The sequence below is a fragment of the Fukomys damarensis genome, unplaced genomic scaffold (assembly GCF_012274545.1).
Source record: "Fukomys damarensis isolate Sample0158 unplaced genomic scaffold, DMR_v1.0_HiC HiC_scaffold_38, whole genome shotgun sequence".
NCBI lineage: Eukaryota > Metazoa > Chordata > Mammalia > Rodentia > Bathyergidae > Fukomys > Fukomys damarensis.
This window is the reverse complement of record NW_022900950.1, coordinates 70,518,223-70,545,070: the sequence shown is the minus strand read 5'-3', so window position 1 is coordinate 70,545,070 and position 26,848 is coordinate 70,518,223. Positions and strand designations below refer to the sequence as shown.

The window sequence follows — 26,848 nt, the reverse complement described above, 5'->3', positions numbered from 1 at the left end:
TACACCACAACAATCATCAACATCAGAGCAAGCGGAAGAGAACGCCGCCTTCGTGGCAGCCACGATGATGCCCAAACCACAAAGAACTCAGGCCTGAGCCATGACAACAGAAGGACAGCCCAGAGCAGCACCACAGCCCTGCATGGTCCCATTGCGCAACCTCCAGCTACCTCCTGCTTCTGTAAGCCAGTCTCAGTCAGCGCTTTAGGCATAATAAAGTAAACAGCTCTAAAGAGACCTGGCTCCCGAGCTGGTATCTTGGATTACAATTTCTAATAGCCCTATTTATTACAATCTCTAGCATGGAGAGATTTCCATTACCCTATGAACACGAAGGAGGGTGGTATCCACGAGGTAGTGTTCTGTAGTGACCACGGGGGATGAATCGAAACCAAAGCTAACAGCATTTCCTAAAGGAATTAAGTGATTTAATTCACTTAAATCACGGAGGATCATTTCAGGAAATAGGTCGAGTATGATTTGTACACACATGGGGCTGGGTGGAAGGCACAAAAGACAGAAAAGAGCTCACAGGAACAGCTGTCTGCTTCAGCCAGTCTTCTTGCTCCTACAATGCTCCTGCTACCACGCAATCCACCTGAACTGTAATCCTCCTAAAATTGGACCCGCAGCCTAATCTAGCCTCCATTAAATGTGAACTCCCCCAGGGCTCCCTGCAGAGACAGCAAAGGTCTATAGAGACGGTGGCACTAACGTGGCCTCATTCTGTACGCATTGGGGTTACAACAGTTGGCCTACAAGTTGCTATGGAAGTCCTGCAGTCAGCCCACCAACACCTTCCGTCTGACTGAGCCCTCACACTGCCTCAGTCCTGGACCCTGGACCAAGTGTGCTCTCGAGAAACCAGCTTAGATGGTTTCCAATTCTCCTGAAAGTGAAGCCCACTCCTAAAAAGCCCAGGCACTGATTAAGCCAGATCTCAAGATGCTAATCTTGAAAACTGAATGTGGACAATAAATTTTATTGATCCCTAACCAGCTTAAACCTCAGACAGACAGAGACAGAGACAGAATGAATGAATATCTTAGAAATCTCCATTCTAGAAAAGCTGGATTCCGGGAAGGGACATGGGAGTCAGAAGAGCCTGCTGTCAGGGAAGTTGGGGAAAGATGTATGCACAGCTGTGTAGAAGACTCTAGTCAAGAAGGGTTTTCTGAGCTTTCTGTCCTAAGTGTTGCAGGAGGGTGGTGCAAAACCTGAGCTCCCTCTGAGGGCCCTGTGCACAAATACAGAGTCTCGAGCACAGTTTGATTGCTCTTGCAGCCAGGGCGTTTTTTCCACAGCCGTTCACCACAAACATCTTTAGTAACTGGAGAAATTCAGCCCTCAAAGATGGTCCAATTTTCAGGCAAATGAACCTCAATCCACTGATCGAAAGACCGCTGCTATGATTACAGTGGATTTGCTGTCTTTCTGGGATCGATTCCACTTTGGAACAGCAACTACTTTTCCCCTGTGCTTGGAGAACTCAGATCCACTCAGTTCTTTTCTGCAAATGAGCCCGAGGGCCACAAGGCTTGGAGCTTTAGCATTCCCAGGCTCTCCTGGTGCCCTACGATCATCAGGAGCAACCGCTTCCTACAGAAGTAAGAGGTTTCCCAGAGTACTTGCATTACAGCTGTCAGTTTGGGGCTTGGCTGGAAGCAGCACAGTACCGCGGGTTCTGGGGCAGGGCAGGAGCCTTCCAACAGCGTGTCCAATGCAAGCAGCGGGGGCCTTCAGGAGGCTTCATCCTGGCACCCGGCTTCACCCGGCATTCACTCCCTGGCTGTGGGGCTGGGCTTGCCAGGGAGCATCTGGGGCCAGCTTATGCCCTGACTCGTTCCTACCAGGAGGAAGATGTCAATGAAAAGCAAGTTTGGGGAACTGGAGACCAGAGGTTGAATGTTACTTTCAAAACGATGCCGGAGACTTTTACACCAGATACAGCAGCTCATCTGCATTGTCTAATCCCTGCCCCAAGCAGACTGACACAGCACAAACTGTCATCCAACACATTGGCTCACCTTCTGTCAAGAGAATTCTCTCTTCTTTCCTGCCAAACAGGAACAATCTGAACCCTCCAGAGAAATCCGGAGAAGGGGCTGTTTTCACAGACTGACCAAAGGAAGGAAGGGTTACCTCAACTCCACAAGTACATGGAATTCCCCACTCCTTCACTGTTCGGGGGAAGAGAATCACTGAATTCAAGGAAGAAAAGAGTATCACAAACATTATGTCCTTTACTATTACTTACAAGCATTTCTGAAACTTTACCAAAAATCAAAGAACAACTTTTTAATCAGTATAATCATCAGCTTTCAGAATTTGTTCTGCGTTCAACAGTTTCTCAAAGATCAAAAATCCTACACAATTTACACCTGACAATTAGACGCCCTTGTCAGCTCTCGCCCATCAATTTAGTGGTCACGAAACCTGCTTCCGAGGGTAGGTGCTACGCTTTAAGTGGCACTGACGAAAATATCACGTGTGAGTAAAAAGACCAAAAGAACAAAAAATAGCAAGGCTTTCCTTAAGAAAACTCACTAGGAAATGATCCACCACCGGAGGGAAGCGAAAACGATGTCCTCACCACAACAGCTTAATTCTCACTTTCCCCACACAGCACTTGCCAAACCACCCTCCCTGCCTCTTCTCTGCTTTCTCACAATATCAGCAGCCGGCAGCGTCACCGTCACACAACGGGTTCCACAGCCTGATTGGTTTCCTGTTTCTGTCGGACGTTGCTGGAGGGTGGTGAGCACTGTGGGAAGGCTCCAAGAGCACAGAGTTGTGCCAGCCAATGAGGAGCTCTCAGGGAGACTGTGGACTCTGCCACAAGAAATGTCATGAAGGGCTGGGGAATGCAGCTGAGCGGCACCTGTGTCTGCCTGGCAAGTACAGGGTCCTGAGTTCAATTTCTGACGCCCCCCCCCTGCAAAAAAAATGGTTAAGGGAGAAAAAAGGAAGTGTCATGAGTACGCAAAGTCAAAGTCACTGCTTTTGAAACTGAGGAGATGATCTGAAACCTTGGGGTTTCCTCATAGTCTGTGAGCAGCTTCTCATCATCGCGCCCTCTTTATTCACTCACTCGCTTTCCTGAGCTCCTGCTGGCAGACTCAGCCCACCACGAAGGCCGGGTTATAAAGGGAAACCATCAGCCCCTGACTCAAAGGAGCCCACAGTTACCGGCGACAGGAAAAGATGAACAGGTGAAGGCAGCACAGCCTCCAATGCGTGGAGCTCCAAGATCCTGGAGACTCGGAAGGAGGAGTCTCCAAACCTGCCGGCCAGAGAGCTGGGAGACATTTGGGAATCAAGCAGCAGAGAGAGGGAGGAGACTGCCAGGCTTTCAAGGGAGGGAGGGCCTGCGAGAGAAGATATCAAAGTGGAAAGAACAGACAGGAGAGAACACGGCAGTTCTGGAGAGCTCTGAGTAGTTGGGATTGGCCAGAAGACAGGCTCAAAGGACGAAAGCAGGGGTGTGAAGTAGGGTGAGGCCCTTCACCTAAACCGCCAGGGCGGATGCTCATGGCAGCGTTTAAGCTGGGAGTGACATGATCCAGAGAGTGGATCTGAGAGATCTTCAGGCAAAACAGTTCCCAAAACTCAGTAAATACAGATGGGGTGAGAAGGAAACAAGGTGATTCTCAAGCTCTCATAGCATCTGGACACAAGTGCACGCAAGAGGACAGCTACTGGATTCACAATTCCACCCGATTTCTTTACGGAGGTGGTGCCGGGAATTGAACCCAGAGCCTCGCAAATGTTAGGAAGTCACCTACCACTGAACTACACCGCCAGCCCCCATCAGGGTTCGTTGATGAGCCTGAGGGACAAAGAGCTTCGTGATCATGAAAGACTGAAACAATCCTGAGAGATTGGCAGAAAGTATGAGTCTACCCTATCCAACAAGTGAGAGGATGCTTCTGTCCCCAGTTTCATCATACTCTGATAAGCGTTCATTCCAGTCCCACTTCTTTGTTCTGATGATGACAAGCTTCTCCAGTCACCTTCTGATCATTTCACCTCAGCAGAAGCCAAGACACTTGCTAATAGCCGAGGAGCCAGCAATGGCTGCCTTTGCACGGCTTCCTTGCTATCCTGCCATGTAGCCCGAAATGGGAAAGACATAAAAGCACGGAAGGTTTCTGCTACTTTTCAACAATTCCAGGAATGGATTGTCTCCACAGAGCAAGGCTACCCCGTGTTCCTTAGTCTTAAATTCCTGGCCTATGTGTTAGCAGGATCAAGAAGAAGGCAACAGAAAAGAGGGAAGAAAAAAAAAGATAAAAAGGAGAGATCTCTGTTCATTCATCTGTTGAAGGACATACACACTGTTTCAGAGATTCAGCTATTACAAATTGTGCTTCTATAAACATGGGTGTGTGTGTACCACCATAACATGATGTCTTTAATTCTTTTGGGAAGACACCTCAAAGGGGGATAGCCGGGTCAAATGGAATGTCTATTGTTAGTGTTTTTGAAGACCCATGAGTTTAAATATCACATGGTTACTCTTATATAAGAAAAAAAATATATATATATATAGAAACAGAAGATAGACAAGTAGAAAGTAGGTAAAATTCAACTAATTCCCCAGTTTAACTATTCTGTTATTTCAAAAATATTGTCATATATATGCTAATTTGCTTCATTTATATTACCAGTTTCTCTTTGATCAGTGGAATCAAAGTTTTATGCTGTTTGTTACTTCTTTGAGAGACAGAATCTTGCCAATGACTTGTACTCCCAGTAACATATCCATTCTTTTAAGATCAGGATACAGTGTATAACTACTGTTATTCTCTGATTATTTTGTTATGAAATACTGTTTTATTTTTTAATAGCAGAAGAGTGCTTTCCATATTTTCTTTCTTAATATCTACTCGTATTACATTAAGGTAAAGAAAGATCAGAAGAGATGTGGCATATCAGTTGAATTTAAGTTCCGCAAAGCTCACAGTGCTGCACTTAGCTGGGAGACAGCTGGGCTCAGTGTCAGGCCAGAATCATCTCAGATGCTTCTAATTGTGAAATAGTTAATCACTAGGATCAAAGAAAGCTTTACTGAGAACAAAGGAACTGCACTGGTAACAACACAGTAACACTTTCCTGATAAAAGGCCAGTCAGGAAATGTCCAGCCTAAGAGGCCAAAGAAATTGTACGTGGAATCCCACCTTTACTCCCACATATGCCAAGCAACACCAAAACTGCAACATTCTGAAAATAAATATATGCATGCACTAAAAAAAACTATTCCGTATATCTGTGCAACAGAAACTGGAAACATTCAGAGACCATTGAAAGGGCCAATAGCTCGAAGACTCATTAACACCATAGGACCAGCCAGGCACTGCCATCTTGTGGGGCCCTCAGTCCCTAAGACATACCAGGCCTATCGCTTCTCAGCCTTTTGGCTAAGACCAAGTGTGACACACTAGGCCTGGGGCTGGAGGACTAAAACATGGCTCTCTGTGTAGAAGCTGGGGCTAGGAGAAGCTTCCCAAAGGAAATGGAGGTCAAAAGTCTCTAATTAAATTCCTCCCATTCCCAGGGAGCAGGATTTGACATTTCTACCCCTTTCACATTCCTGGGGCAAGAGTTATGAATTAGCAAAACTAAGAAGTGGTTCTGAACCAAGCACTGAGGTAAGCTGATAGAAGTAAAAGTAGGAAAAGAAAAAGAAAACGAAGGGAGGGAGGAAGGGAGAATCCAACCCCCAAGACCACACACACACACACACACACACACACACACACTCACACACAAAACCCCCACAGTTGACGGGCAGACAAAAACTTCTAAGGAAAAAAAAAATTAAATTAAATCAGTAAATTCAAATAAGAAAGTTTAGATAGGGAGAGTGTAAAAAAGGAAAAAAGAACCCTTCAATGCCTAGTGATCCATTGGGAATGCCCAAAACAATGAAACATAATAAAATGTGCTTACTGCAAATTCTCCTTCCTTGAATTTTTTTCTAGGTAACATACGAATTTCATGCAAAAATTCAAAGAATTTCAGTGTTTGGCATAAATGGATTATGATGTGTCAGACGACTCATGTATGTACCACGAACATGTACTGATGGGAAATTTTGAGATTTGGAGAGGTGTAGCACAGAGAAGAGAAGCAGAATTGTCAATATCCAATCTCCAGAAGAAATAAACTGAGAGAAAGAAACATTCAAAGAAATAACGAGCCATTTCTTAAAAAGAAATTTCAAGACATCAATCTAAACGGTTCAGGCTGTCAAAAAAAGAGAAGGAAATTCTACACATGAGACATTACCATGAAATATATGAATATGAAATACAAAGAAAAGACCAAAAAATTACAAATATAAAGAGAATGTATGAAAAAGAAAAATAACTAGGATGACATCAGATTTGTGAACAACAAAACCAAATACAGAATAAAATTGAAGTAATTTTAAAGTATCAAAGGAAAAGAACTCTGAGTAGAGAACTGTGTATTCAAGATGTCAAACTGCCATTCAAATGGGAGGACCTAATGAAAATATTATCAGACATAAAAATTCCCAGAAGTCTGCCATCCAACAAACTATACTGGTAATGATCAAAGAGAAATGACTCAAGTCTTCAATAAAAGAAGAAACAGAAAACGTTCAACTACTTGATAATGTCTATTGTTGCCTTAGAAAAGAAAATCAAGGACAATAAGGAAAAAAGCACCTCAAAATAATACAGAACCAAGATTCCAGAAAAATACCAACATGGGGATGCGGGTTAGGCCAGAGGAGTTGAGAGTCCATTCAACTTCATCTAACTGAAGGGAGAAACATACACAGGGAAGTTTAAGAACTCAATAGCTAGTCAGGTGTGGTGGCAACAGTCCTGTAATCCTAGCACTGGAGAGGTTGTGAAGGAGGATTGCCAAAGTTCAAGGCCAGCCTGAACCTTGCAGTGAGGCCTTGTCTCCAACAAAAAACAAAACAAACAAAAAAAGGATTAAAAAAATAAGACTATATGACTCAAAATAAGGACAATCACTTTATTTACTTTGGGGTGTACTTTTATTTACGTGGGGTGTACCAGGGATGGAACTCTGGGACCTTGTGCTTGATAAGCAAGCAGCAGAACCACTAAGCCAAATCCCCAGCCCTAAGACAATCATTTTAGAAACAGAGAATATATAACATTCTCTTAGGAAACAAGAGAAGAACATTCAGGATTTTTGTTTTCTTTTTAAGGAAGCAGAAAAGAAAAAAATCATTTAAATTAATTAATATAAAATGACAAAAATCTTAACGATAGCAATCACAATATATAAAATGGACAAAACTCACCATGAATAGACAGTAACTCTTCAAATGTATTTAAGTCCAACAATATGTCAACTAAGAAACACGCGTAAAGGAACCAAAGGTTGAAAAATAAGAGATACAAGCACTAAGCCAATGTGAACCAAGAAGGAAGCGATCTTAATTACACAAGGGCTATTTTATACTCATCAAGGGACGAGAGGATGTGACAAGAAGATAAACCCCTGATGATCCAGCCTCAAGCAACAAATGACCGGCACAGAAAAACAGAACACTTGGACACTGTAGTTGGAGAGTTTAACATGCTCCTTAAGACACTAACACCAGGCAAGAAAAAAAAAGCAGTGGGGATATATGTCTAACAATACAGAGCTCCTTTATGGGCTGCTACACACACACACACACACACACACACACACTTCTGGCAATAGAAGATACATCATTTTTTCAACATCACATAGAATATTTTTGAAGGAAGGTCATAAAGTCTTATCAAATTCCAAAGGAAGAATATTAAATAAATTTTCTTTTCAGGCCAGAATTGCAGAACAGTCAGCAGTTAATACATAAAAGAATCCATTTTGCTATTTCATGTGTTGGTAAACTATAATTAGAAAACTCATACTGGAAATTAAGAAATACTTAGAACTCAATGATAATAAAAAAAACATGATTTCACATTAAAATTTAAGATACAGGAAAAAATCCAAGTTTTACAGCTTTAAAATATTAAAAAAGAAGGTTCAGAACATTTTTTGCTATATTTAAACAGATGATCTTTGAACTTTCATACTCAAACCATAATCATGACTGTTTATTCAGATTAAAATCAGTCATTGTGAACTCTCAATGAAAGCAGAGTTCGCTGAAATATCTTGGTGTCTTTTATATTGGTATACTTATTCCACAGGGACAATCGGCATACTATTGCTGACAATGCTACCCCATTTTTAACTATTATTTTTATTATTTATTAGCATGTAAAGCTCACTTAGAAAAACTCCAAAATCATTATGGAAATTGAAAAGAAAATGTGATCTGACATATAATGCTCTAAATATAGAGAAATAAATCTCCAAACTATAAACATCATCTAGTTTATTTTTGATGCTGGCATCCAACAAAATTAGGCGGATTTTCTCCAGCAGGGGGCGAGCAAGAGTATTCTGGCTGACAGGCACTCCCCGACCCTGGCCCTGGAAGAATCCACCGCCTGTACTCCTGCATCCCCGGTTTTTCACACAGGGCCACCGGACGTTACCTGCCATCCTGAGCCTCAGCTGCATCTTTGCCCAAGTGATGCATTTCTGTTCGGGCTGTTGTATCTGAGGAGGCCAAAAGCACCAAAAATCTAGGCTCAGTCTCCATGTTGAAGAGGGGCTTAGGAGGACGGCCTCAAGGACAAATGCTTCACAGGACGAAAGTCCCACATAGACAGTCAACAGCTCTGGGAATAAAGTCCACAGAACAGGCTGAAACGGGGAGGCCTTATGAAACGCTGCAGTGGAAGGAGAGCTTGGCTTGTGTTTAACTCCGTTAAAACTGTTTAAGCCTGTTTAAAACATAACCTTTGAGGTAGGCAGCAGATAGTCATGTCCTCATTTCTATCATGTGGCAGATACTATGACAGGAATAAAAATGCTACTTTCATAGCCTCTCATCTTAATGTCACCCAACACATGAAAAGGAAAATGGCACCTATCGCCCGGAACACAACTACCAAACTCGGTTCATATCCATTCTGATACAACTCCCTCTTTGTGAAAATAAAGTCTGGGTTGCTGTATGTTATCACATCAAAAACGAATGCCCTAATGCTACCCAGACGGCACAAACTGTAGCAAGGTACAACTCAGGATTCCCTCTCCAGAGTCAAAGTGCCACTGGACTTGACATTGTTATTATAATCTAGTGCTAAAAAGCGAATGTGGAAGTGACCTGCATAAATAAAGTTAAATCTGTCACAGAGTTGATGAGAAGCTTCTGCCAACTTAATAAACGCGGTGGGGACCAACAACAGGATTTTACGATTGATAGAGATTGAAGGAAACAGCTAGAATCCATTCTTTAATGATCAGCACATGGAAAGAACAGGAGAAGGGGCACCAGGGAGTGCTGTTTCCTGCGATAATCATTTCAAGTCCTGGTATACTGCCTGACTCACAGGAAGTGGAACTTACCACAACTCACACTGGGCCAATCAGAACAATGACCCACCTTGTACGGAATTTCACTTTTTAGCAAGGACATTCAAGATGCTCTGCTTGTCTACAGTCTCATTCCTCCTACACAAGTTTTAGAAGTACATCGTAAGTCTGCTGGTTTTTAAACTACTACTGGGTGAAACTGCTGCGAGCCATAAAACATTCGAGATTTCTAACTCTGCATCTAGGAACATGACCCCCAGAAAGCTTACTTATCATAACTTGCTACAGTGCCAAAGGCAAGATTACGGTTTTCACTCAGTGTTTTCTTTTACACCTTGTTCATAGCAGTAGCACTTCCACAATTATTGACTTTCGGAAAGCAAGACAGCCACATATCCAAACTTAGCTGTGAGACTGAGGAAAAGGGGGGGTAACTATACCCACCCGACATCAAAGAACAATCTCTCTCTCCTGGCTGAATTATCTATGACTGACTTCTTCTCAACAGCCCACTTCGTGTGGGGTGAACAGAAGGCTTATTTCTTCACAAGTTGGACCAGAACATCACGGAGTCAGTCCTGCTCTAACTAGAAGATGCATTATCCAGGCAGCATGACTAGTGCCCAGGAGAGAAGCCCGTGAGCAGCACCATGCCAGATCCAAACCAAATTAATGCACAGCCAGCTGAAGAAAACCTAGTGCTCTTCTTACATCTCTTCATACATTAATAACTGAGCTAAAAGGGCCAAAGACCTGAAAAAATGTTCTTTATGAAACACTACCAACAGAGGCACCAAACACAGGTAAATATGTACACAAATAGTACAAAGCAAGACAAAAATAGAGATATTGCACAGAATTTTCAAGCCAAGTATTTATTCTCATCTCCTAAAAACCTAAACCAGAGAATCATATTATCTTATACATTACTCTCCCTTAAATGGAAAAGTGTACACACACTAAATAAACTTTTAAAATATAGGTTAGGAAAATCAAAGTGTAATCTTAAAATTAAACTTCTACGATTACAAATTCATTGGATTATCTTTTTTTATTAATTTTATTGGTACATTTAAGGTGTACAACATAATGACAGTCATCCTTAGAAAACTGCACCTTTACATAATCCATCTTGGTTCTTATTTTTTCCCCATTCCCCTGTCCTCCCTTCAGACCCTCCCTCCCTATGGACAAAGACTTTGTTTCCATTTTTTCTTTTTCTCATATTAATTCCACTCCCTTCTTTCCTTTTCCCCACCCCTCCCACTTCCCCTTTGCCCCTTTTTTTCCTATTTCACATTATTATACCTATTAGTCCTTATTTACACTTTCATTTTCTCACACTAGAGAAATGATTCGGTATTTATACACGTGTGTCCTGTTTATTTCACTTAAGAGTATGGCCTCAGTGTGCATACAACACATCCATCGTTCAAGGGAAATTCTTTACTGTCCATACAGCAGCAGGAAATTGCTAGACCACAGTCCAGACTCTGATAAGAAAATGCTTAGGTCTCTTTTTATGGGGCACACGGGCAAGGTGAGGACATCAGCCCTGCCAGGTGCCCATCGAGGGAAGCAAGCTATGTGCTTTCAGCAGTGGCAGGTGCAGTGAGACACAGGGCTTGTTGCCAGGTGCAAGGAGGGTCCTAACGTCCCACTTAACCTGATTCTCGGTTAGAATGCTGTTCAAATAATGCCACCTGGAGAGCGAGCAGACCGGTGAGAGGTGGAGCCACATGGAGCTGGGCTGCTACCCCACTACCCCACCACCCCACGGGGCCTCTGAACAGAGCAAGCAGAGACGCTCAGCGCCTGCAACACCAACTCAGCCCTCTTCCCCTTCGTCACCCACACCCGGCCTCCTGGCTGTGACAATAACTGGAGGCACAGAGGCACTGGAGATCATTAAGGCCATTGTCCTGAGCTCCAGAACATAGAGCAGAAGTGAGCGACACAAAGAGGGCCTCTCTCAGAGCCCTTGAAAATTGAAGCCCACCGGAAAAGTGAAGAGAATCTCTGCAGTAAAGGCACACCAGGCCACCGCGGTTGGTAAGCTGGAGGGATCGCCACCTCCCATCGGAACCGGGACTATCCTCAGGGGAAGGGCAGCTGGAAGCTGCAGCGGAACCTTGCACAGCTCAACCCTGCAGGAGGCTAGGGAGCTCAACTTAGGCCGTGCAGACAGAAGTCAGCCTGAAACTCGGGGGTCTGGGGGTCTGCTGCTGGCTTGCTGAGACTAACTGACAGAGCTGCACGCTGATGCCCACACTGATACTGTGACAGCAGAGACATACCTTGGTGGTCCTTCATTTTTATTTTTTATTTAAAAAATTTTTTCTTTTGCTCTTTTCAATTTTCATTTTTTTCTCTTTTCAAATGTTTAGGTTTTTTTCTTTTCTCTCTCTCTCTCTCGCTCTCTCTCTCTCTCTCTCTCTCTCTCTCTCTCCCCACACACACACACACACACACACACACACAGTTCTTCATCTCCCTTTCTATTCCTCTTCCTGCCCTAATTGGGATTTCTTCTTTTTCTTCTTTTTCTCTTTCTCAATTGTTATTAATTTCAAAGCAAAGTGAATACAATTTCAACCTTCCCTATCGCCATTAGGTTGTTCTGTTATTGTTTTCTTTCATTCTGTCTTTTCTTCTTGTCTTCAACAGTTCCTAGAGTTTTTGTGATCTTCCTGTGTCCTCTGGCACAGCTACTAATGATTCCTGATCCTTCTACATATCTATCCCTCTCTCCCCAACTCCTTCTAAGTCCCCATCCTGAAGGGTAAAGTTGCTATACTGAAGAGTTCATTCACTGTAAACATATTTTGGGCTGGTCCTCAATTTGGATTTAATTCACAACATTAAAGGTGATATAGTAACAACTACAACAAATTGTCATTTTCTAAGCTGTGCTTGATGCTGTTCTGTCACTGATTGTATCACTTGGGCTAAGTCGTTGTGTTTGACCTAATCAGTTGTCCTTCCTGATATAATGAAAATGAGAGTGTATCAGAGCCACTATAGACTCAAAACCAAAAGACCAGCTATACCAGGAAATCAAAGTACTAACCCAGGAATTAAACCAATGACATTGCCAACAACAAAGACAGAAATTAGATGATATTTAAGCTATGTACAAACACAGACTTCCAGATCACTAAAGGTAAATTCTGGGGAAATGAGGTAGAAAACTGTGACCATCAATCACCTGGAGAACCTGAACAAGTAACACAGGAAGTAACAAAACACATCAATCAGGCTCTAGAAAACTTCAACACAGAAATAATTTCCCAGATAACTACAGAGATGGTGAGCAGGATGAAAGACATGATTAGAGACTCTAACACAGAAAAGGATATATGAGAAAATGTTCAACATCACTGGTCATCTGAGAGATGCAGAGGAAAACAACACCAAGATTCCACCTCTCCCCAAAAAGAACAGCTGCTATCAAGAAATTAACCAATAGCAAATGTTGGCAGGGTTGTGGGGAGAAAGGAACCCTTGTTGGGGGTTGTGTTGGTGAGAGTGCAGACTGGTGCAACCACTGTGGAAATCAATATGGAGATACCTCAAAAAACTAGGATTAGAGGTTCCATTTGACTCAGGTATCCCTCTATTGGGTATCATTCCAGAAGAACTAAAAGAACCACACCATAGCAACATATATGCAACCATATTTATAGTGGCACAGTTTGTAATAGCAAAACTTGGAAACAACCCAACTGCCCATCAGTTGGAGACTGGATAAAGATGTGGTTATTCTATAAAATGGAATACTACTCAGCCATAAATAATGAGAAACTAGAGTCATTCATAGGAAAATGGCTGCATACTGAGGACATACTCAAGTGAAATTAATAGGACACGTGTAAATACTGAATAGTTTCTCTGGTTTGATAAACTAAAAGTGTAAATAAGAATCAAAAAGTATAATCGATATTGTGTAATAGGAAAAAAGGTCTAAAGGAGTAGCAGAGGTGGGAAGGGGAGAGAAAAGAAAGGAAAAGAAAAAAATGAGAAAAGGAAAAAATGGAAACAAAGTCTTTGTAAATAGGAAAGGGTGGAGGGGTGAAGGGAGGGCAGGGGAATGGGGGAAAAATTGGAACCAAGACCTTTCATGTAAAGGTACAAGATCCCAAGGATGAATGTAACTGTACTGTATGCCTAAAAAGTACCAATAGACTCGATGAAAAAAAAAATGATGTCACCCTGGGCAAGGGGCCATGATGTCCCCATTCCTTTTGCCCTCATGGAAAAAAGACAAACAAAAATGGGAACCATAATGAAGCTGAGTAACACACAGATTAGGATGGTAGCAAGAATAATTCACCGGGGTGATCCAGTTTCTTTAAGTCATGTCTAGGAAAGGAGTTCAAGAAACATCCTTTTCTACCCTCCAATCCCGAAAGCACAAAACTACATAAAGATCTGTATCCTCCCATGCACTGAAAAAAGGTGACTCCTGAACTCTAAACTGAAATGTAAGATATGAAAAGATGTAATGAAACTGCCATAAACTAACAAAGCGTATTTGCTACTGCCCAAAGATCATTAAAAATTAAGCATAATGGTTGCCTTAAAAAAAAAAATCCCACTGGACAGCTTAAGGATGCCAAAAGCCCACACTGGGAAAGGTTGATGATGGAATCAGTTGTGTTTAATCAATCACAGGACAGAAAAATACAGGCGCCATTACAAAGTTATATCGGCAGCTAAGAGTTGTCGGTCACAACTCTAGGAGCCACCTCTGCTACTTGGAAAGGTTGAGGGAAGTCAGTAGCAATTCAATTATAATGCAAGTAAGACCAGTTCACTTGTGATGTCTGTTGAAATCAAGGCAAATTGCTTTACCCTGTAAAGGAGAGAGAATTTTTACATCATAATCACAGTCCTGGGGCATTATTTAGAGATTGACGTTTCTGCCCACATCAACAAGCAAAATGAGATGTAACCACTATGTACTACTGTCCTTAGGGACCGAAGAGTAGGAGATACTGAGTCAAGCTGTCTTCCATCAAGGCCTAAGGATGCCTGTCCCTGTTGCAGCTCAGAAAACTGCCAGGTCTATGCTCAGAAAGCAAACTCTAGGCCAACAGAGACGATAAGGGCAGCCAAACCACAGGTATTCACCTGTCCTCCACTCGCAGCTCTTCTTCTCCCCTCAAGAATGTTAACTGTCATCCACTGCCAGACTGAGACACTACCAACCCATAAGGCTACATATTACGTCAAACAAAAATAACTACAATGACTCAATTACATTTTCTTTGGAAGCATATCACATATGAAAGTCCACTTCAAGCTCTCCTAGTTCACACAGAAATGTAAGCTAAAATTCTGGAGACTTCACTACATATTGGGTGGTTTACATCCATTAGCTCGGTTGTCCTTGGCAAAAACTATGTCAAAACCTTACTTCCCACACTCCTGAGGCTTAGAGGGGGATTTGCTAAGATCATAAAAGTCATCAAGAGGAGGCCAGGGATTTCCATTCAGGTTCTTTTAAATCCAATCTTAACCACAAGCAAGTCTGCCACTCAATGAAATTATCTGCTGCCTCAGTATTTCCTGTAACAGTCATCCCTCAAATTTGAGGACAGCGTGGCTATGAAAGAGCAGCCCAGGTGAAAGGTGAAGGATACAGCAAATCTCATAGCAAACACTAACCAATAAGAGTTGGCCATGCTCGCAGTGATGCAGACTGACTCCTGCCAGGAGGGTTCCACATCCTTTCATCCTAGGTCTCTGCTTCAAAATCTTAAACAACACAGCAAGTACGAAGCACAGTTAAGCTGTAGCTTTTAAATTATGTGCATACAGTGCATGTATGTTTTTTGTGTGTGTATCTATGTGTATCTGCATGAAGGCATAGGTTTATGGAACAAGTAAGCACTACAGAAGAGAACAGGGAGCAGAGAAACATACAGAAAATAATCACTGTAAAAATTAAACTACTGTATTTCTAGATTTCTATGCCTATCCATGTATGTATCTTCAGGTTTTCCTTTAAAACTGTTTATTTTTAAAATTCTAGTTTGCAACTTGGTTTTCTTCATTCAGAAGTATACCATTGTTTCTATGGAAATCTATTTCTCATCACTGGAACACTGGAACCCTGGGTGTGGTTATTTAGGGATTAGTATCACGTGATGGTGCTCAAGAGAGAGAACACTGCAGGAGAACACAGGTCCTCCTAGGAGTGTACGTGTGTAACAATGCACAGAATACTATATAGTAGTGATGGCAAATGACAGAAAAAGCAACACAAATATATACTGGATAATCAAAAGAAACTACAGCACTGGCTCTTTATCCTTGAGTCAGGAGGATTTATATTCATATTTCCCTATCTATGCATACACACACACACACACACACACACGAGTTCTACATAATAAACTACAGGTTGAACATGACAACCTACTGATATTCAATCATTTCTCAGACATAGGGGCAGTGGATTCACCCGGCCCAGCCTCACTAATACTGGTGGTCATCAAATCCAGTTTGGATCCCAACTCAAAAGATCTCAAAAACCAGAGGATGGACTACGTGAAATTCCCAACATTTTACTATTTTTGACCTTTACTAAATTATTAAACAGAAAGGAAAAAAAAGTCACTTGAAATAGCCATTATTACATAATTTGTGGCCGGAAAATGGCAATTTAATGTGGCTGAGCCTGTTGGTATCAGTAGTTAGAGCTCTGGTTTGCAGACATAGAAACTGAGCCAATGGGATTATACAGTCTTTCTATTTTGTGTCTTTTTATGCTTGTTGATTTTTCAAACCCAAGAATGCTTTATCTATTTTTTTAAAAACTAAAAGAAAACAAGTGGGGGGAGAAAATGGTGACAGCAAAGTGCAGCATACGCCAGGGGCACCAAAACCCTGCCTGTGTTCATTTCCCAAGTGTATACGCTCCTGTGAGAGCATCAGGACCAAGAGCTGTGCTCATCACATCCACCCCCGATTCACCGGGCCAAAGCTGCCCAAACCGCAGTCGTCCGCTTCTGTAGTGCTCAGAATCCCTGCACTAGAACGGCCTGTCTCTCGGCCACAGCCGTGCCTGTTACATTGTACGGGGTTCCAGCTTCACAGCCACGGTTATTCCCAGCTCTTCCTTCTCGGCTGCTGGGCTCAAGGCCACTGCACCGATTCCCTTACAGGAAAACTATTTTTCTAAAAGAAAACACAAAAGACTGAGGGTCATCTTATAATTTAAAAAGAACGAGTCCATATGGTGTCCAACAGGAATAAGACGCCCCCGACAGCGTCTGCCAACTCCAGGGAAGCGCAGCTACTCACTCATACACATGTAGGCAGCACTTTAGCAGGGAAGTGAAGAACCCAGACTCCGGCGTCAGGCTGCCCAGATCCGGGCCCGCTTCGTCACTCACCGGCTATGAGATTCTGATCCTCTGTGCCTCAGTTTCCTCAACTCTTCAATGAGGATGATAATACTGCCTAAAGGACTGCCTTACTATAATAAATACTGCTAAGCACCATATATAGCATATAATATAGTAATATGTAACTGCATCATATCATTACTAATATTCTGGATTTTGTGTCACGTTCTTGTACGCACTGTTAAAAAAATGAAGAAAAAGTATACCTTTTTCAAGAACCAAGATAATAAACAGGGTCTAAAACAATCACTGTTTCTGTTATGACCCAAAGAATCAAAATCTGGACCACGGTTAATTACAAACTTGAAAACCAGGCTGCTGATTTTAGGGACTATTAGTAGATCCAAAATGTCAGCCCCAGAGTCCATTTTTCACAGAACTGAAGACTTTTCTCCAGAAGTGACCTTGTCCTTCTACAAAGAGGAATCCAGGAATGCTGGGGAAAGTGCAAGGAGCATTCAGAGGGAACTGGGCTACAAAAATGCTACACAGAGCTAATAAAAACCAACAGAGGCCGGTCACAGGGAATACTGTTGTATTGTTTCTGGTGCCTCGACAGCTGGTAACCATCCACTAACTAAAAACGAGCTGGCCGTGGATATGTGGTTTTATTAACTGTAGACAGCACTCCTAATCAAGGTAGCTTCTCACATGGACATCAGGGTGTTTAGAGCTGCACAAGTCTGCTGGAATCGGCCCCACTGAAACAACTTCTTCACCTTCAAGAGTGTGGCTCATCTTTCTGACTACCAAAGAAAACGCTGCACATCAGTCACTCTTGACAGCCTTAAAAATTCTGTTTCGTTCAGGATAAACAATACTTTGGTTGGTTTGAAAAGATGTTTCTTAGACAGCCCGGCTACCTCCTACGCTGTAAGAGTTTCAAAGGGCTAGAAAGAGAGTGACAGCTGCTTGAATTCAGAACTAGGAATTAAAATGAAAGCTATTAGAAGGGAGAAAAAACCCGCTCCACAGGGAGACGAGCCTTAAAGAATTCTTCTCTCGTCTATAAATTCTAGTTACCTGCCATGAACTTATTTTCACCACAGAAGCAGCTATGTTTTTTTTTAAGGCTTAAATAAGCTTTCTCTCTCTCTCTCTCTCTCTCTCTCTCTCCTCCACAGAAAGGGGGAAACGTTCATCCCACACAGAAGCGGAGTTAAAATTACATAGGAAGCCGAGGAAGAAGTTGCCTTTTGCTTTGTCACTAGCGTTAGGGAGGCTGAGCTCCCGGAGGCACCCGTGCAGGGGAGGCATCCTGAGTGAGTTATCCACACACCACAACTCCATTACAGCTCCGAAATTTCTGGCTGCCTTTCTAACCCACTGCTCTCATCACTGTAAAAGCGAGGTAAGAAATAATCCGTCTGCTTTCACACTGTCACAGATTCAAGCTTGTTCTGAGAGTTAACTTCACAGCACAGCCATTCCACGTCAAGGAGACCAAACACGCTCCAAGGAGAAGGCAAGAGGCCTCCATGCTTGGCAAGTAGTCCACAGCCAGCCTGTGAAATGGCATGCCAAAGACACGAGCAGAATGGGGAGAAGACAGACTTCCAAGCGTAGGACAAAACGCCGCCGGTGCCTAGCCCCCTGGGTTGATTACAGTTTGGTGCTCAGTTGATCAATGAAAGCCCCACAGCTGCAAGACGCAAGCAACTCCACCCCAGGCCTGGTTCTCCAGGGGTCCTCACACTTCTCACTCTGTAAACGTGAGTTTACCAAGAGCTGGGGAGGTAAGGCAGGTGCGCAACTCACCTACAGGCATTCTGGGAGCTTTCTAATGACTACTTGGGAAGTGAGACTAGCGGCTACACAGACAGGCGGGTCAGCCTGGGCCAGTGGCCGCCTCCCTGCTGGAAGACAGGCCTGTGCACCTTGTTTCCTCTCCAAGACATAACGTTGCAGCCATTATTTAATATTTTTCTCCACTGACTTTCAATGTGCACTCTTGATACCAATACTTTTCATACTTTTGCTTTACTAAACCATCTTGCAAGGGAGTTACAGGAGAATACATGCCGAGCACACTCACCAAAGGGCATGTCTCCTTCTCTGGGATGAAAGGATGGTCTAAATATTTTCAAACTGACAAACACAACAACAAATGCATCTGTGAGCCTGAAGCACTGCTGCCGGCATCCATTTTGATTCTCTGCCTTCATGTCCTGTCCGGTCTGTGAGGAAGTCCAAGTGGAGGCAGCAGCTCTCCCAGGCGTCCACTCTATTTCCTCCCCTATCCTGCATGCTGTATAAACCCACACCAAACTAAGCCTAGATTAACCTAACCCATCTTTTCCCAAGGCTTTCCCGATTCCTACAGGTAGACAGTTAAGGTTCCTTACAGACCACTATCAAAACGTTACAACCCTTCTCCCCTGCCTACAAACATGCAGTGGTTTCTGTCATTCTTTTAAACCATCAGCATTTTGATCTGAAGTGCTCAGGTTCTAGGAATGATACTGAACAGTAACAACCGATATTGAGTGTTTACTGCTGTGTTCAACACATTCACTACATAATCTTAGCTATCCTCAGCAGTCGATACTACTTTGTAGACAACAAAACAGACTTAGAGAGTATAAGCAATGTTTCCTTAAGCAAAGTGAGACTCTACTGTCCCCAAACCCGGCTTTCCCCACACATTCACTCCTGGGCTGTCCCTCCGGGCCTGTCCTGGTCTCATCTGCCCACCCGTCACTAAAGAGGCTATCAAGCTGACCTCTTCCATCAGGCCAGTTTTCTTCTCACCCCACACCTTGCTCTCACGTCTCTGCTGCAACTGTGTTGCCATATTGCTTTAATTTTTACTCTAAGGTGGAAAACAGATGAAAATTAAAAACTTACTCCTCCGAAGTAGAGACTGCTGTGTGGCAAGATGAGGAACTTACAATAACTCTTTGAGATGATGCACATGATACAACACCAATGTTAGTGTCCATGACCATAAAAACTGTTCACAAATGCTCGAGGTAGAAAAACTCCAACAGCTGACAGCATTCCATATTTTAGAATTAAAAATCTACACTTAGAAAAATCTACATGTAGAAGACCATACCATGACCTGCTTGCTAGTTTTCCCTTTGCTTCCCTCAGGCCTTAAACTTGAATCAGAAATTCTCAGCCTACCTCAGTGGGCTAACTTATATCATTAGCACCAACTTCAATGACATGGGACGTTTAAATGTTGGGCAATTATCCAAAGTTCTAATTTGACAATGTTCAGGCTGAAAGGACTTCTATATATGACATCTTTGATCAGGATATGTTCCTACTTGGGGGGGGCAGGTGTCATGCCCTTCAAAGCCTCCTATGCTCATAGAGAGTGCTTTCTGGAGGTTAATCTAAGTGTGTGATACTGGAATTAAGGGTGTGTGATAACTAAATTGGGTTGGCATGGTTCTGGGGGTAGCTAAAGGAAGCTCTACCCTGGGTGCAGGTTCTACCAACTATTAGGCTTATAGCTTAAATAGAATGAAATGGAAAAATGGAAGGCAGGCTGCTGCTGCTCACGGTCTTCTGCCTGCCACAGCATGAACTGTTTGTTCCTCCTCTTCGATGCTTCTCTACCATGCCACTCTGCCCAGGAGCCAGCCAACTATGGACTGAAACGTCTACAGAAGTATGAGCTAAAATAAACCTTTTGTCCTCTAACTTTGGCTCTCAGGTATTTTCACCTACAACGAGAAAAGTAATCAAGACAGAGAGAGATATAAGAACTAGTACTACAAAGTGTAATCCAGTTTAAATTAAAGCTAGCATAGAAGGAATCATAATCAAAACTCAGATGGTAATCCCCTCCTCCCCCACTTCCCAAACCATTGCTTAAAAATTTTTTGTGACTTTAAACAAAAATAACACGATCGCTTTCATCTCTCATAAATTCATGGACTTCCCTTGTGCGGATTTGGGGCAATTACAATAAACACAATGGCCTCTTTTTACTTAACAGTTAGTGAAAGCAAATTAGAAGTGGCCTAAGGAAAACAAAGATGCAGCATGAAATTAATAAATGCTATATGACAAGAAATAATACAGATTGTACAAAACAATAAAAGACAAGAATCTTGGTATAGACTTTATTTGCTGCTTTAAGAAAACTAGCTAAATATTATGACCACTGTAGTTCACAATAATTATCACTAAAGAACTTTAAGCAAATAAGCAAAATTTTTGGAGGTCATTAGTCTAATATTTAATTTGAATAAAGATAAAAATAACTAGCAAACATGCTATGGCTAAATATGCCAATACCAATTAAAGTCTTTATAAAGATTTTGAGCTTTTGTGTTTAAACTGGTCATCTTTTCTACTGGGAATGAACCCCAGAACAAAAGAAAAGTCATGTCTACTATCAAAGGATCTCTCTTTCATGGTGCAGCTGGGCTTTGGTCTCCAAGGCCTATCCTACCATGCTCATGTTCACTACCTGATCCATTTGAACTGAAACCAAGTCCATGTTTTCCAAGGCTGGCTGTTTGGTACACAACGTGGCTTCATACTTGACGACGAAGAAGAAAGAACATACCACAAACCACTTCACTGAAATACCAGCTCTATGACCAAATCATAGGACCAGAGATAATCCCCAGTCCTGTAAACCAGTTTCTCCACTCCTGGCAGATAACCTACCTAATCTCTCCAGCAAAAACTATTTATCCTGGATGTTAGTCACTCAAATTTAATTTACACTATAATGAGTACAGGGGAGGGGTGGGTACCTATTTGCATTTAAATTTTCTACCAGACTCATATATTCTAGAAAAGTTTGGAAAAATGATCAACATTATCTATGCTTATTTAAACTAAAACTAAACATAGGAAGTAACTCTGCTATCAACAACAACAAAGATTAAAGTGTTGATAATTAGATGACTCAGCCTACTAAAACACAAAAATACATTTAAGTTTTAGTAACAAGAATACAGGCTCATTTTGGGGGTAGGAAGTAGTTCTCAATATGCTAAGTGGCACTGAATAAACATGAATCCCTTTTTTCGTATCTGTTTCCTATGTGCTTTTTTCCCCCAAAAGTATATTCTCTACCTCTCTCCATATATCTCCTAATTGTGTCAAGAATTGTCAAAACATCAAAGTCTATAATGAAATACAGATTCTAGTTTGTTCTCTCTCTGAAATGACTTTTTCAACACAATTTGAGTTTTTACCAAAGCCTATCTACAAGTAATTGACAGGAAGATAAGAGTTTTTAATTATTTTATACTATGCTATGACCTCCAAGACAAAATACAACTCTTTCATGACCAAACTCGTGGGCTTTCCTGATTCTGAGAACAAACATATAAATGAATGGATGAATGAATCAACAAACAAATGAAAGAAATCAAAACTCCAATCAAGGATGAATGTACAGCTATGAAATACTTTATATTTAAATAGAAAATACGTAACATAAAATGTCATAAAATAATTAACAGCCCCAGCCTGAATATTCAATAGTCTTTTTTCCCTTTAAATCAAAGATTTTTTCCCCTAATAATTTTATCAGGACCGGGTGGTGCGGCTCAGCAGTGGAGCACTTGCTTAGAATATGCAAGGCCCTAGGTTTAATCCCCAGCACCAGGAAATAAAACATTGTATTTCTCCAAATTGAAGAAAACTATGCTTGTGTACCATCTTGAGTTTTTCATAAATGTGTTGATTGCTACAGATACCTCTAAGCTATTAAAAATCATTTAGCAAGCCAGCAATCAAAAGATTAGTACCTCCATAAATTACATCAGATACAATGATTCTATTCATACGAATACCAGAAAAGTAGATGTGACTGTAAGGCAAACGTCTACCTTTGGTCATATCTTTCACGAAATGTAGTCAAGCATGGTTTGCTAACGGGCCAGCCATATTATTCTCTATCTTCTGAATTTCTTTTTTCCCTTCTACTTTCTGGCATTTACTTATTTTGCTATTTATTAACATTTCTATCCGAGGACAGGTGAGATGCACAAGTAGGTGCAATTCAAACAGTCAGTTGTACTCCTTATTAGTAATTCTGTTGAGCAAGAGTGAAAGTGAGAAAAAAGAGGGGGGAAAAGAGCTAGCTGGGATCAGAAACCAACATCTAAGGTGAATTTCTGAAATGAGAAGTTGATCTTCATGATTGAAGCCTTTCTCAGGAAAATTAGGATCCAACAGTGTAACTACTGCACGTCTCATAAGTGTGCACATGTCATACACAATCTAAAAGACTATACCAGAAGGTCTCAGGCCCCAGTTTTACAACAGGGGTGTTGTGGGTCTTCCTACAGATACCCAAGTCCACAGGACAGTTGGCTCTTTGGATGTTAGGTACACAGACATTTCAATGGATAGCTGCTATCATGAAGGCACAGTGGACCCTTGACTTACAAACTCAATCGGTTTCTGAGGGCTGGTTGTTAACTCAAGCTGGTTCTAAGTCTACATAGCTGAGATCTGGGTGTTTACCTGGGTACGTGCTATATAGATAACAAGAGGCAGATGAAGCTTCCTTTAACCTAATTAACCCAAATGGTTCATGTGTCAGGCTCGTCCTAACTTGTGGGTCTACTGTACTGTATTTGTTCTCCCCTCATCCTCTTCTTTCATTTCATACTCCCAAAATCAGTATAACTTTCCTAAGTCGAAGGATAACATATGGAAGATATTTTTTAAAGATAAATGAGGACAAGAAGAAAAGGAAAAAGAAAGTGAATTTCAAGCTTTGGTAATGGGCTAAAGATGATAAAAGCCACCATCAGAGTCTGTTTCAGATATGCATGGGAAAATGCAGGCTTTGAGGCTAGGTCAACTTATTCTGCACAGCAGTTACCGCAGGATCACAAATCACCAGTGTGTCCCTCTGTGAGGATCACGGTTTTGTTTTGTATGGATCAACACTGAAAATTCAAATTTCTGGGCTTTATTCTAAAAGTGGGAAACTGGCAATACTGAGACATGTGACTGAATGTTAACAATGAGCTGGACTGCAGTAACCTGGGACATGGTAAGTACCGTGTGCCAGTCTCACCGTGGCCCGTCCTGGTAGGGAAGTCAGTCTGTCATCCCTGCCACGTGATGAATGTTCTGCTTTGTGAGAAAGTCAGACACGTGGAGCGAGCACTGGGAAAGATCTCTAATACCTGACAATAATGACCTGTGCCTACACACACATTTAACAGCAGATGTGACCAGCTCCTGTCTTAGAAGATCTGCTTTAACTTTAGTTTCTTTTCCATTTGTCTCAGTGTTATATAACCTCACAGGAGGTCACACAAGTCTCCCAAAAAAGAAATGTAAGCAGTCTTAAAAAAAGTAAAACAAACTATGCACAACAAAGACAAACAGGAAACCAACTTGCATTTTCCTTCATGACAAACAAAGCTTCACCCTCCCTGTTAATCTCAAAAATTATAATCTTAAGGGAAGCTGAAATCAAGCACAAGGGACCTGTAGCTCACTGGGAGATCTACTGCATATGCTGTACTCTCAATATGATGTCAAGCAGAAAATCATCATTAACACCTTACCATCCTCCAGCTCCAGACAGAGATTGTACACAGCCACAGGTCTCTTCATCCTCTGTCCTTGTCTCTTTGATTGCCTTGGTGGAGCATTTGGGGGGGAAGGCGACAGGCACATGGGCTCAGGGAATGTAGTATCAGGTGAGGTCCGGAAAATCTGCCACCAAAAGATCAAGAAAATCAGTTGTTGGCCATGAACAGAAACCTGCATTCCATGCTGCTACGGTGAACCGATATCAAACATTTGATTTGGATTGCATTCAAGATAACTCAGAGCCAAAAACTTATCCCTTCAAAGCTGAGGGCTAAGTCAGAAAATGTCTACTTTTTTTTTTTTCATTAAGTTTATTGGTACATTTAAAGCGAACAATCCAGTTACATTTATCATTGGGATCTCATGCCTTAAAATGGTATTTTTAACAGATTTTAAAACAAAATTTCCCACTAAAATTAAGTAACAACATCAAATCATTTTATTTCAAATAGCCTTCCCCAATCTAAACAAGTATAATTATCTTTACCAGCTATAGATGGTACCACAGCTCTTTATTCCCAAAGAAAGTAGCCAGGATAAACTGTCAATAAGAAGAATCCCATTAAATTTTCCAAGAGGATTATATTTATGCCAAAATGCTGATCTTATTATTTTTTTCTAAGTACATAAACAAACATCTGACTGCAAATATTTTTTACACACTTAAAAATAGCCTGTGCTTATGAAATTACCTTTCTGGATTCGTACTTACATTTTTTAATAAAATGCTTCACAGATTTTATCAATTCATTAATACTTTCCAACTTCTCTGAATAATTTCCCTCTCCATTTATGAAACCTAGAACATTGGCGCCCTGTTTTATCTACAATGTCATTCATGTATTAGTAATAATAACATTAATTAAATCATGCTGCTTCTTTGCGTACTTTTCCCCCTCTGGAGAAAAGGAAACCCATATGGATGCTAGGATGATTTGTAACAGATCTTCCATGACTACCATGACCTGAAATCGGAGGCTGCCTTCCCACAACACTGGAGACCTTTTAGTCTTCAATAAAGACAAAGAAAATAAAATATATTAGAGACATCAACCTAACAGACACTTTCTCCAAAAGACTGATGTGCTTCAGGTGGAGAAAGAAGCCAGCAAGCCGGTTTCAAACACAACATAAATGTAACACTCCCTATAAAAAGTACCACACGAACATTCCATGACACTAAGGAAACTGTCATTTATTTAAAGGAAACACTCACGACCTGTGACATGAGTGAAGGCATCATATACGCATGTATTCTATTTTAAAATTAAGAGCGATATTGGAGCTTTTATTGCGAAGTTCTCGCCTAAAAACTAGACATATTAATAAAAATAAGCAATTTCACCAGAGCACTGGCTGTACAGTACCATACTGCCCCCTCATGTGTATAAGGAATTTAAAAATGACTTGGATTACTGTGGACAAATATTTGCTAGGGAAAATCTAATTTACTGCTCCAACTGGTAACCTGCTAACACCATATTTCCACAGAAGCTGTGTTCCAACAGGACACTCTTGCAAATAGCCAAACTACTTATCGGCCTTAAAATTCTTCCACTGCCTAGACGACTGTCCACAGCTGGATTTACTGCTGCATCTCCTTGTTCAAGTTAAAGAAAGTTGCAGAGTGGTGAGAGCAGAAGGGCAATTAAGGGGACAAAAGCAGAGAGAAATTCCACTGAAAAGTATCAGCTCTGGGGACCACTGTTTGGAACTGCTACTGGACATAACGTGCTCGATTCTGCACATGTGGCTGGTGTCTCAGAGATGTTACCAGAAGAGGAAAGCAAGTAAAACACACAGCCAGGATATCCAAAGCATAGACAAGCCATGGAAAAGTGAGATCCCAGGAGCTGGAACTGCGTACCAAGCAGGCTTCCTGGAAGGTCAGACTGATCAGAATGGCACAAGCACTCCAAGGGCTTTTTCATTCACTTCTTCCTCCTCGACAGTGTGTCAGGGGTTGTCCTGAAGGTGTGGGAGGGAGGTGTGTGGCAGCCCCAGCTGTGGAACTAGAATACCTCGCCATGTGGGCTGCAGCACTGTGAGGCCATCCTGATGCTTCAGTATAGATTCCAGGGCGGGTGGGGCTCAAACTTGCTCAGTTTCCAGAAGACAGCAGCCACTAGAGAGGGGACAGGGCTTCATGTTGTTTTCTTTCCCTTGGTTTACATTTTCAAGCTCCCAGGCCATTCCCTCATGTAGCCAAGATAGGGAAACACTGATTTGCATAGTCACTCCACGCCTATCTCGAAAGGACCAAAGTCACCATCAAATCACTAGAAGAAGTATTTCAGAAAAACGGCCACCGTGTACACCATTCCTCGGGCTCTCAGTGTCCTCCGAGTCAGGCACACCATGGTTTAAAGATTCTAATAAGCCAACACGGCCTGGATGAAGTCCACATGGGACAGGCATCAAAAGCGCTGAGCTCCCACCAGACTGGGTCAGGTACTGAGTGAGT

The 26,848-nt window shown here is 41.9% G+C and overlaps 1 protein-coding gene across 1 annotated transcript in view; it reads right to left on the bottom strand.

Annotated features, from left to right (window-relative positions):
* Window positions 1–26,848, bottom strand: part of Arhgap10 (Rho GTPase activating protein 10) — a 300,009-nt gene that overhangs the window by 28,194 nt on the left and 244,967 nt on the right. The window contains exon 20 of the mRNA XM_019208745.2: window positions 24,357–24,507. Within this exon, the coding sequence (XP_019064290.2) occupies window positions 24,357–24,507 (151 nt within the window). The remainder of the gene's footprint in view (window positions 1–24,356; window positions 24,508–26,848) is intronic.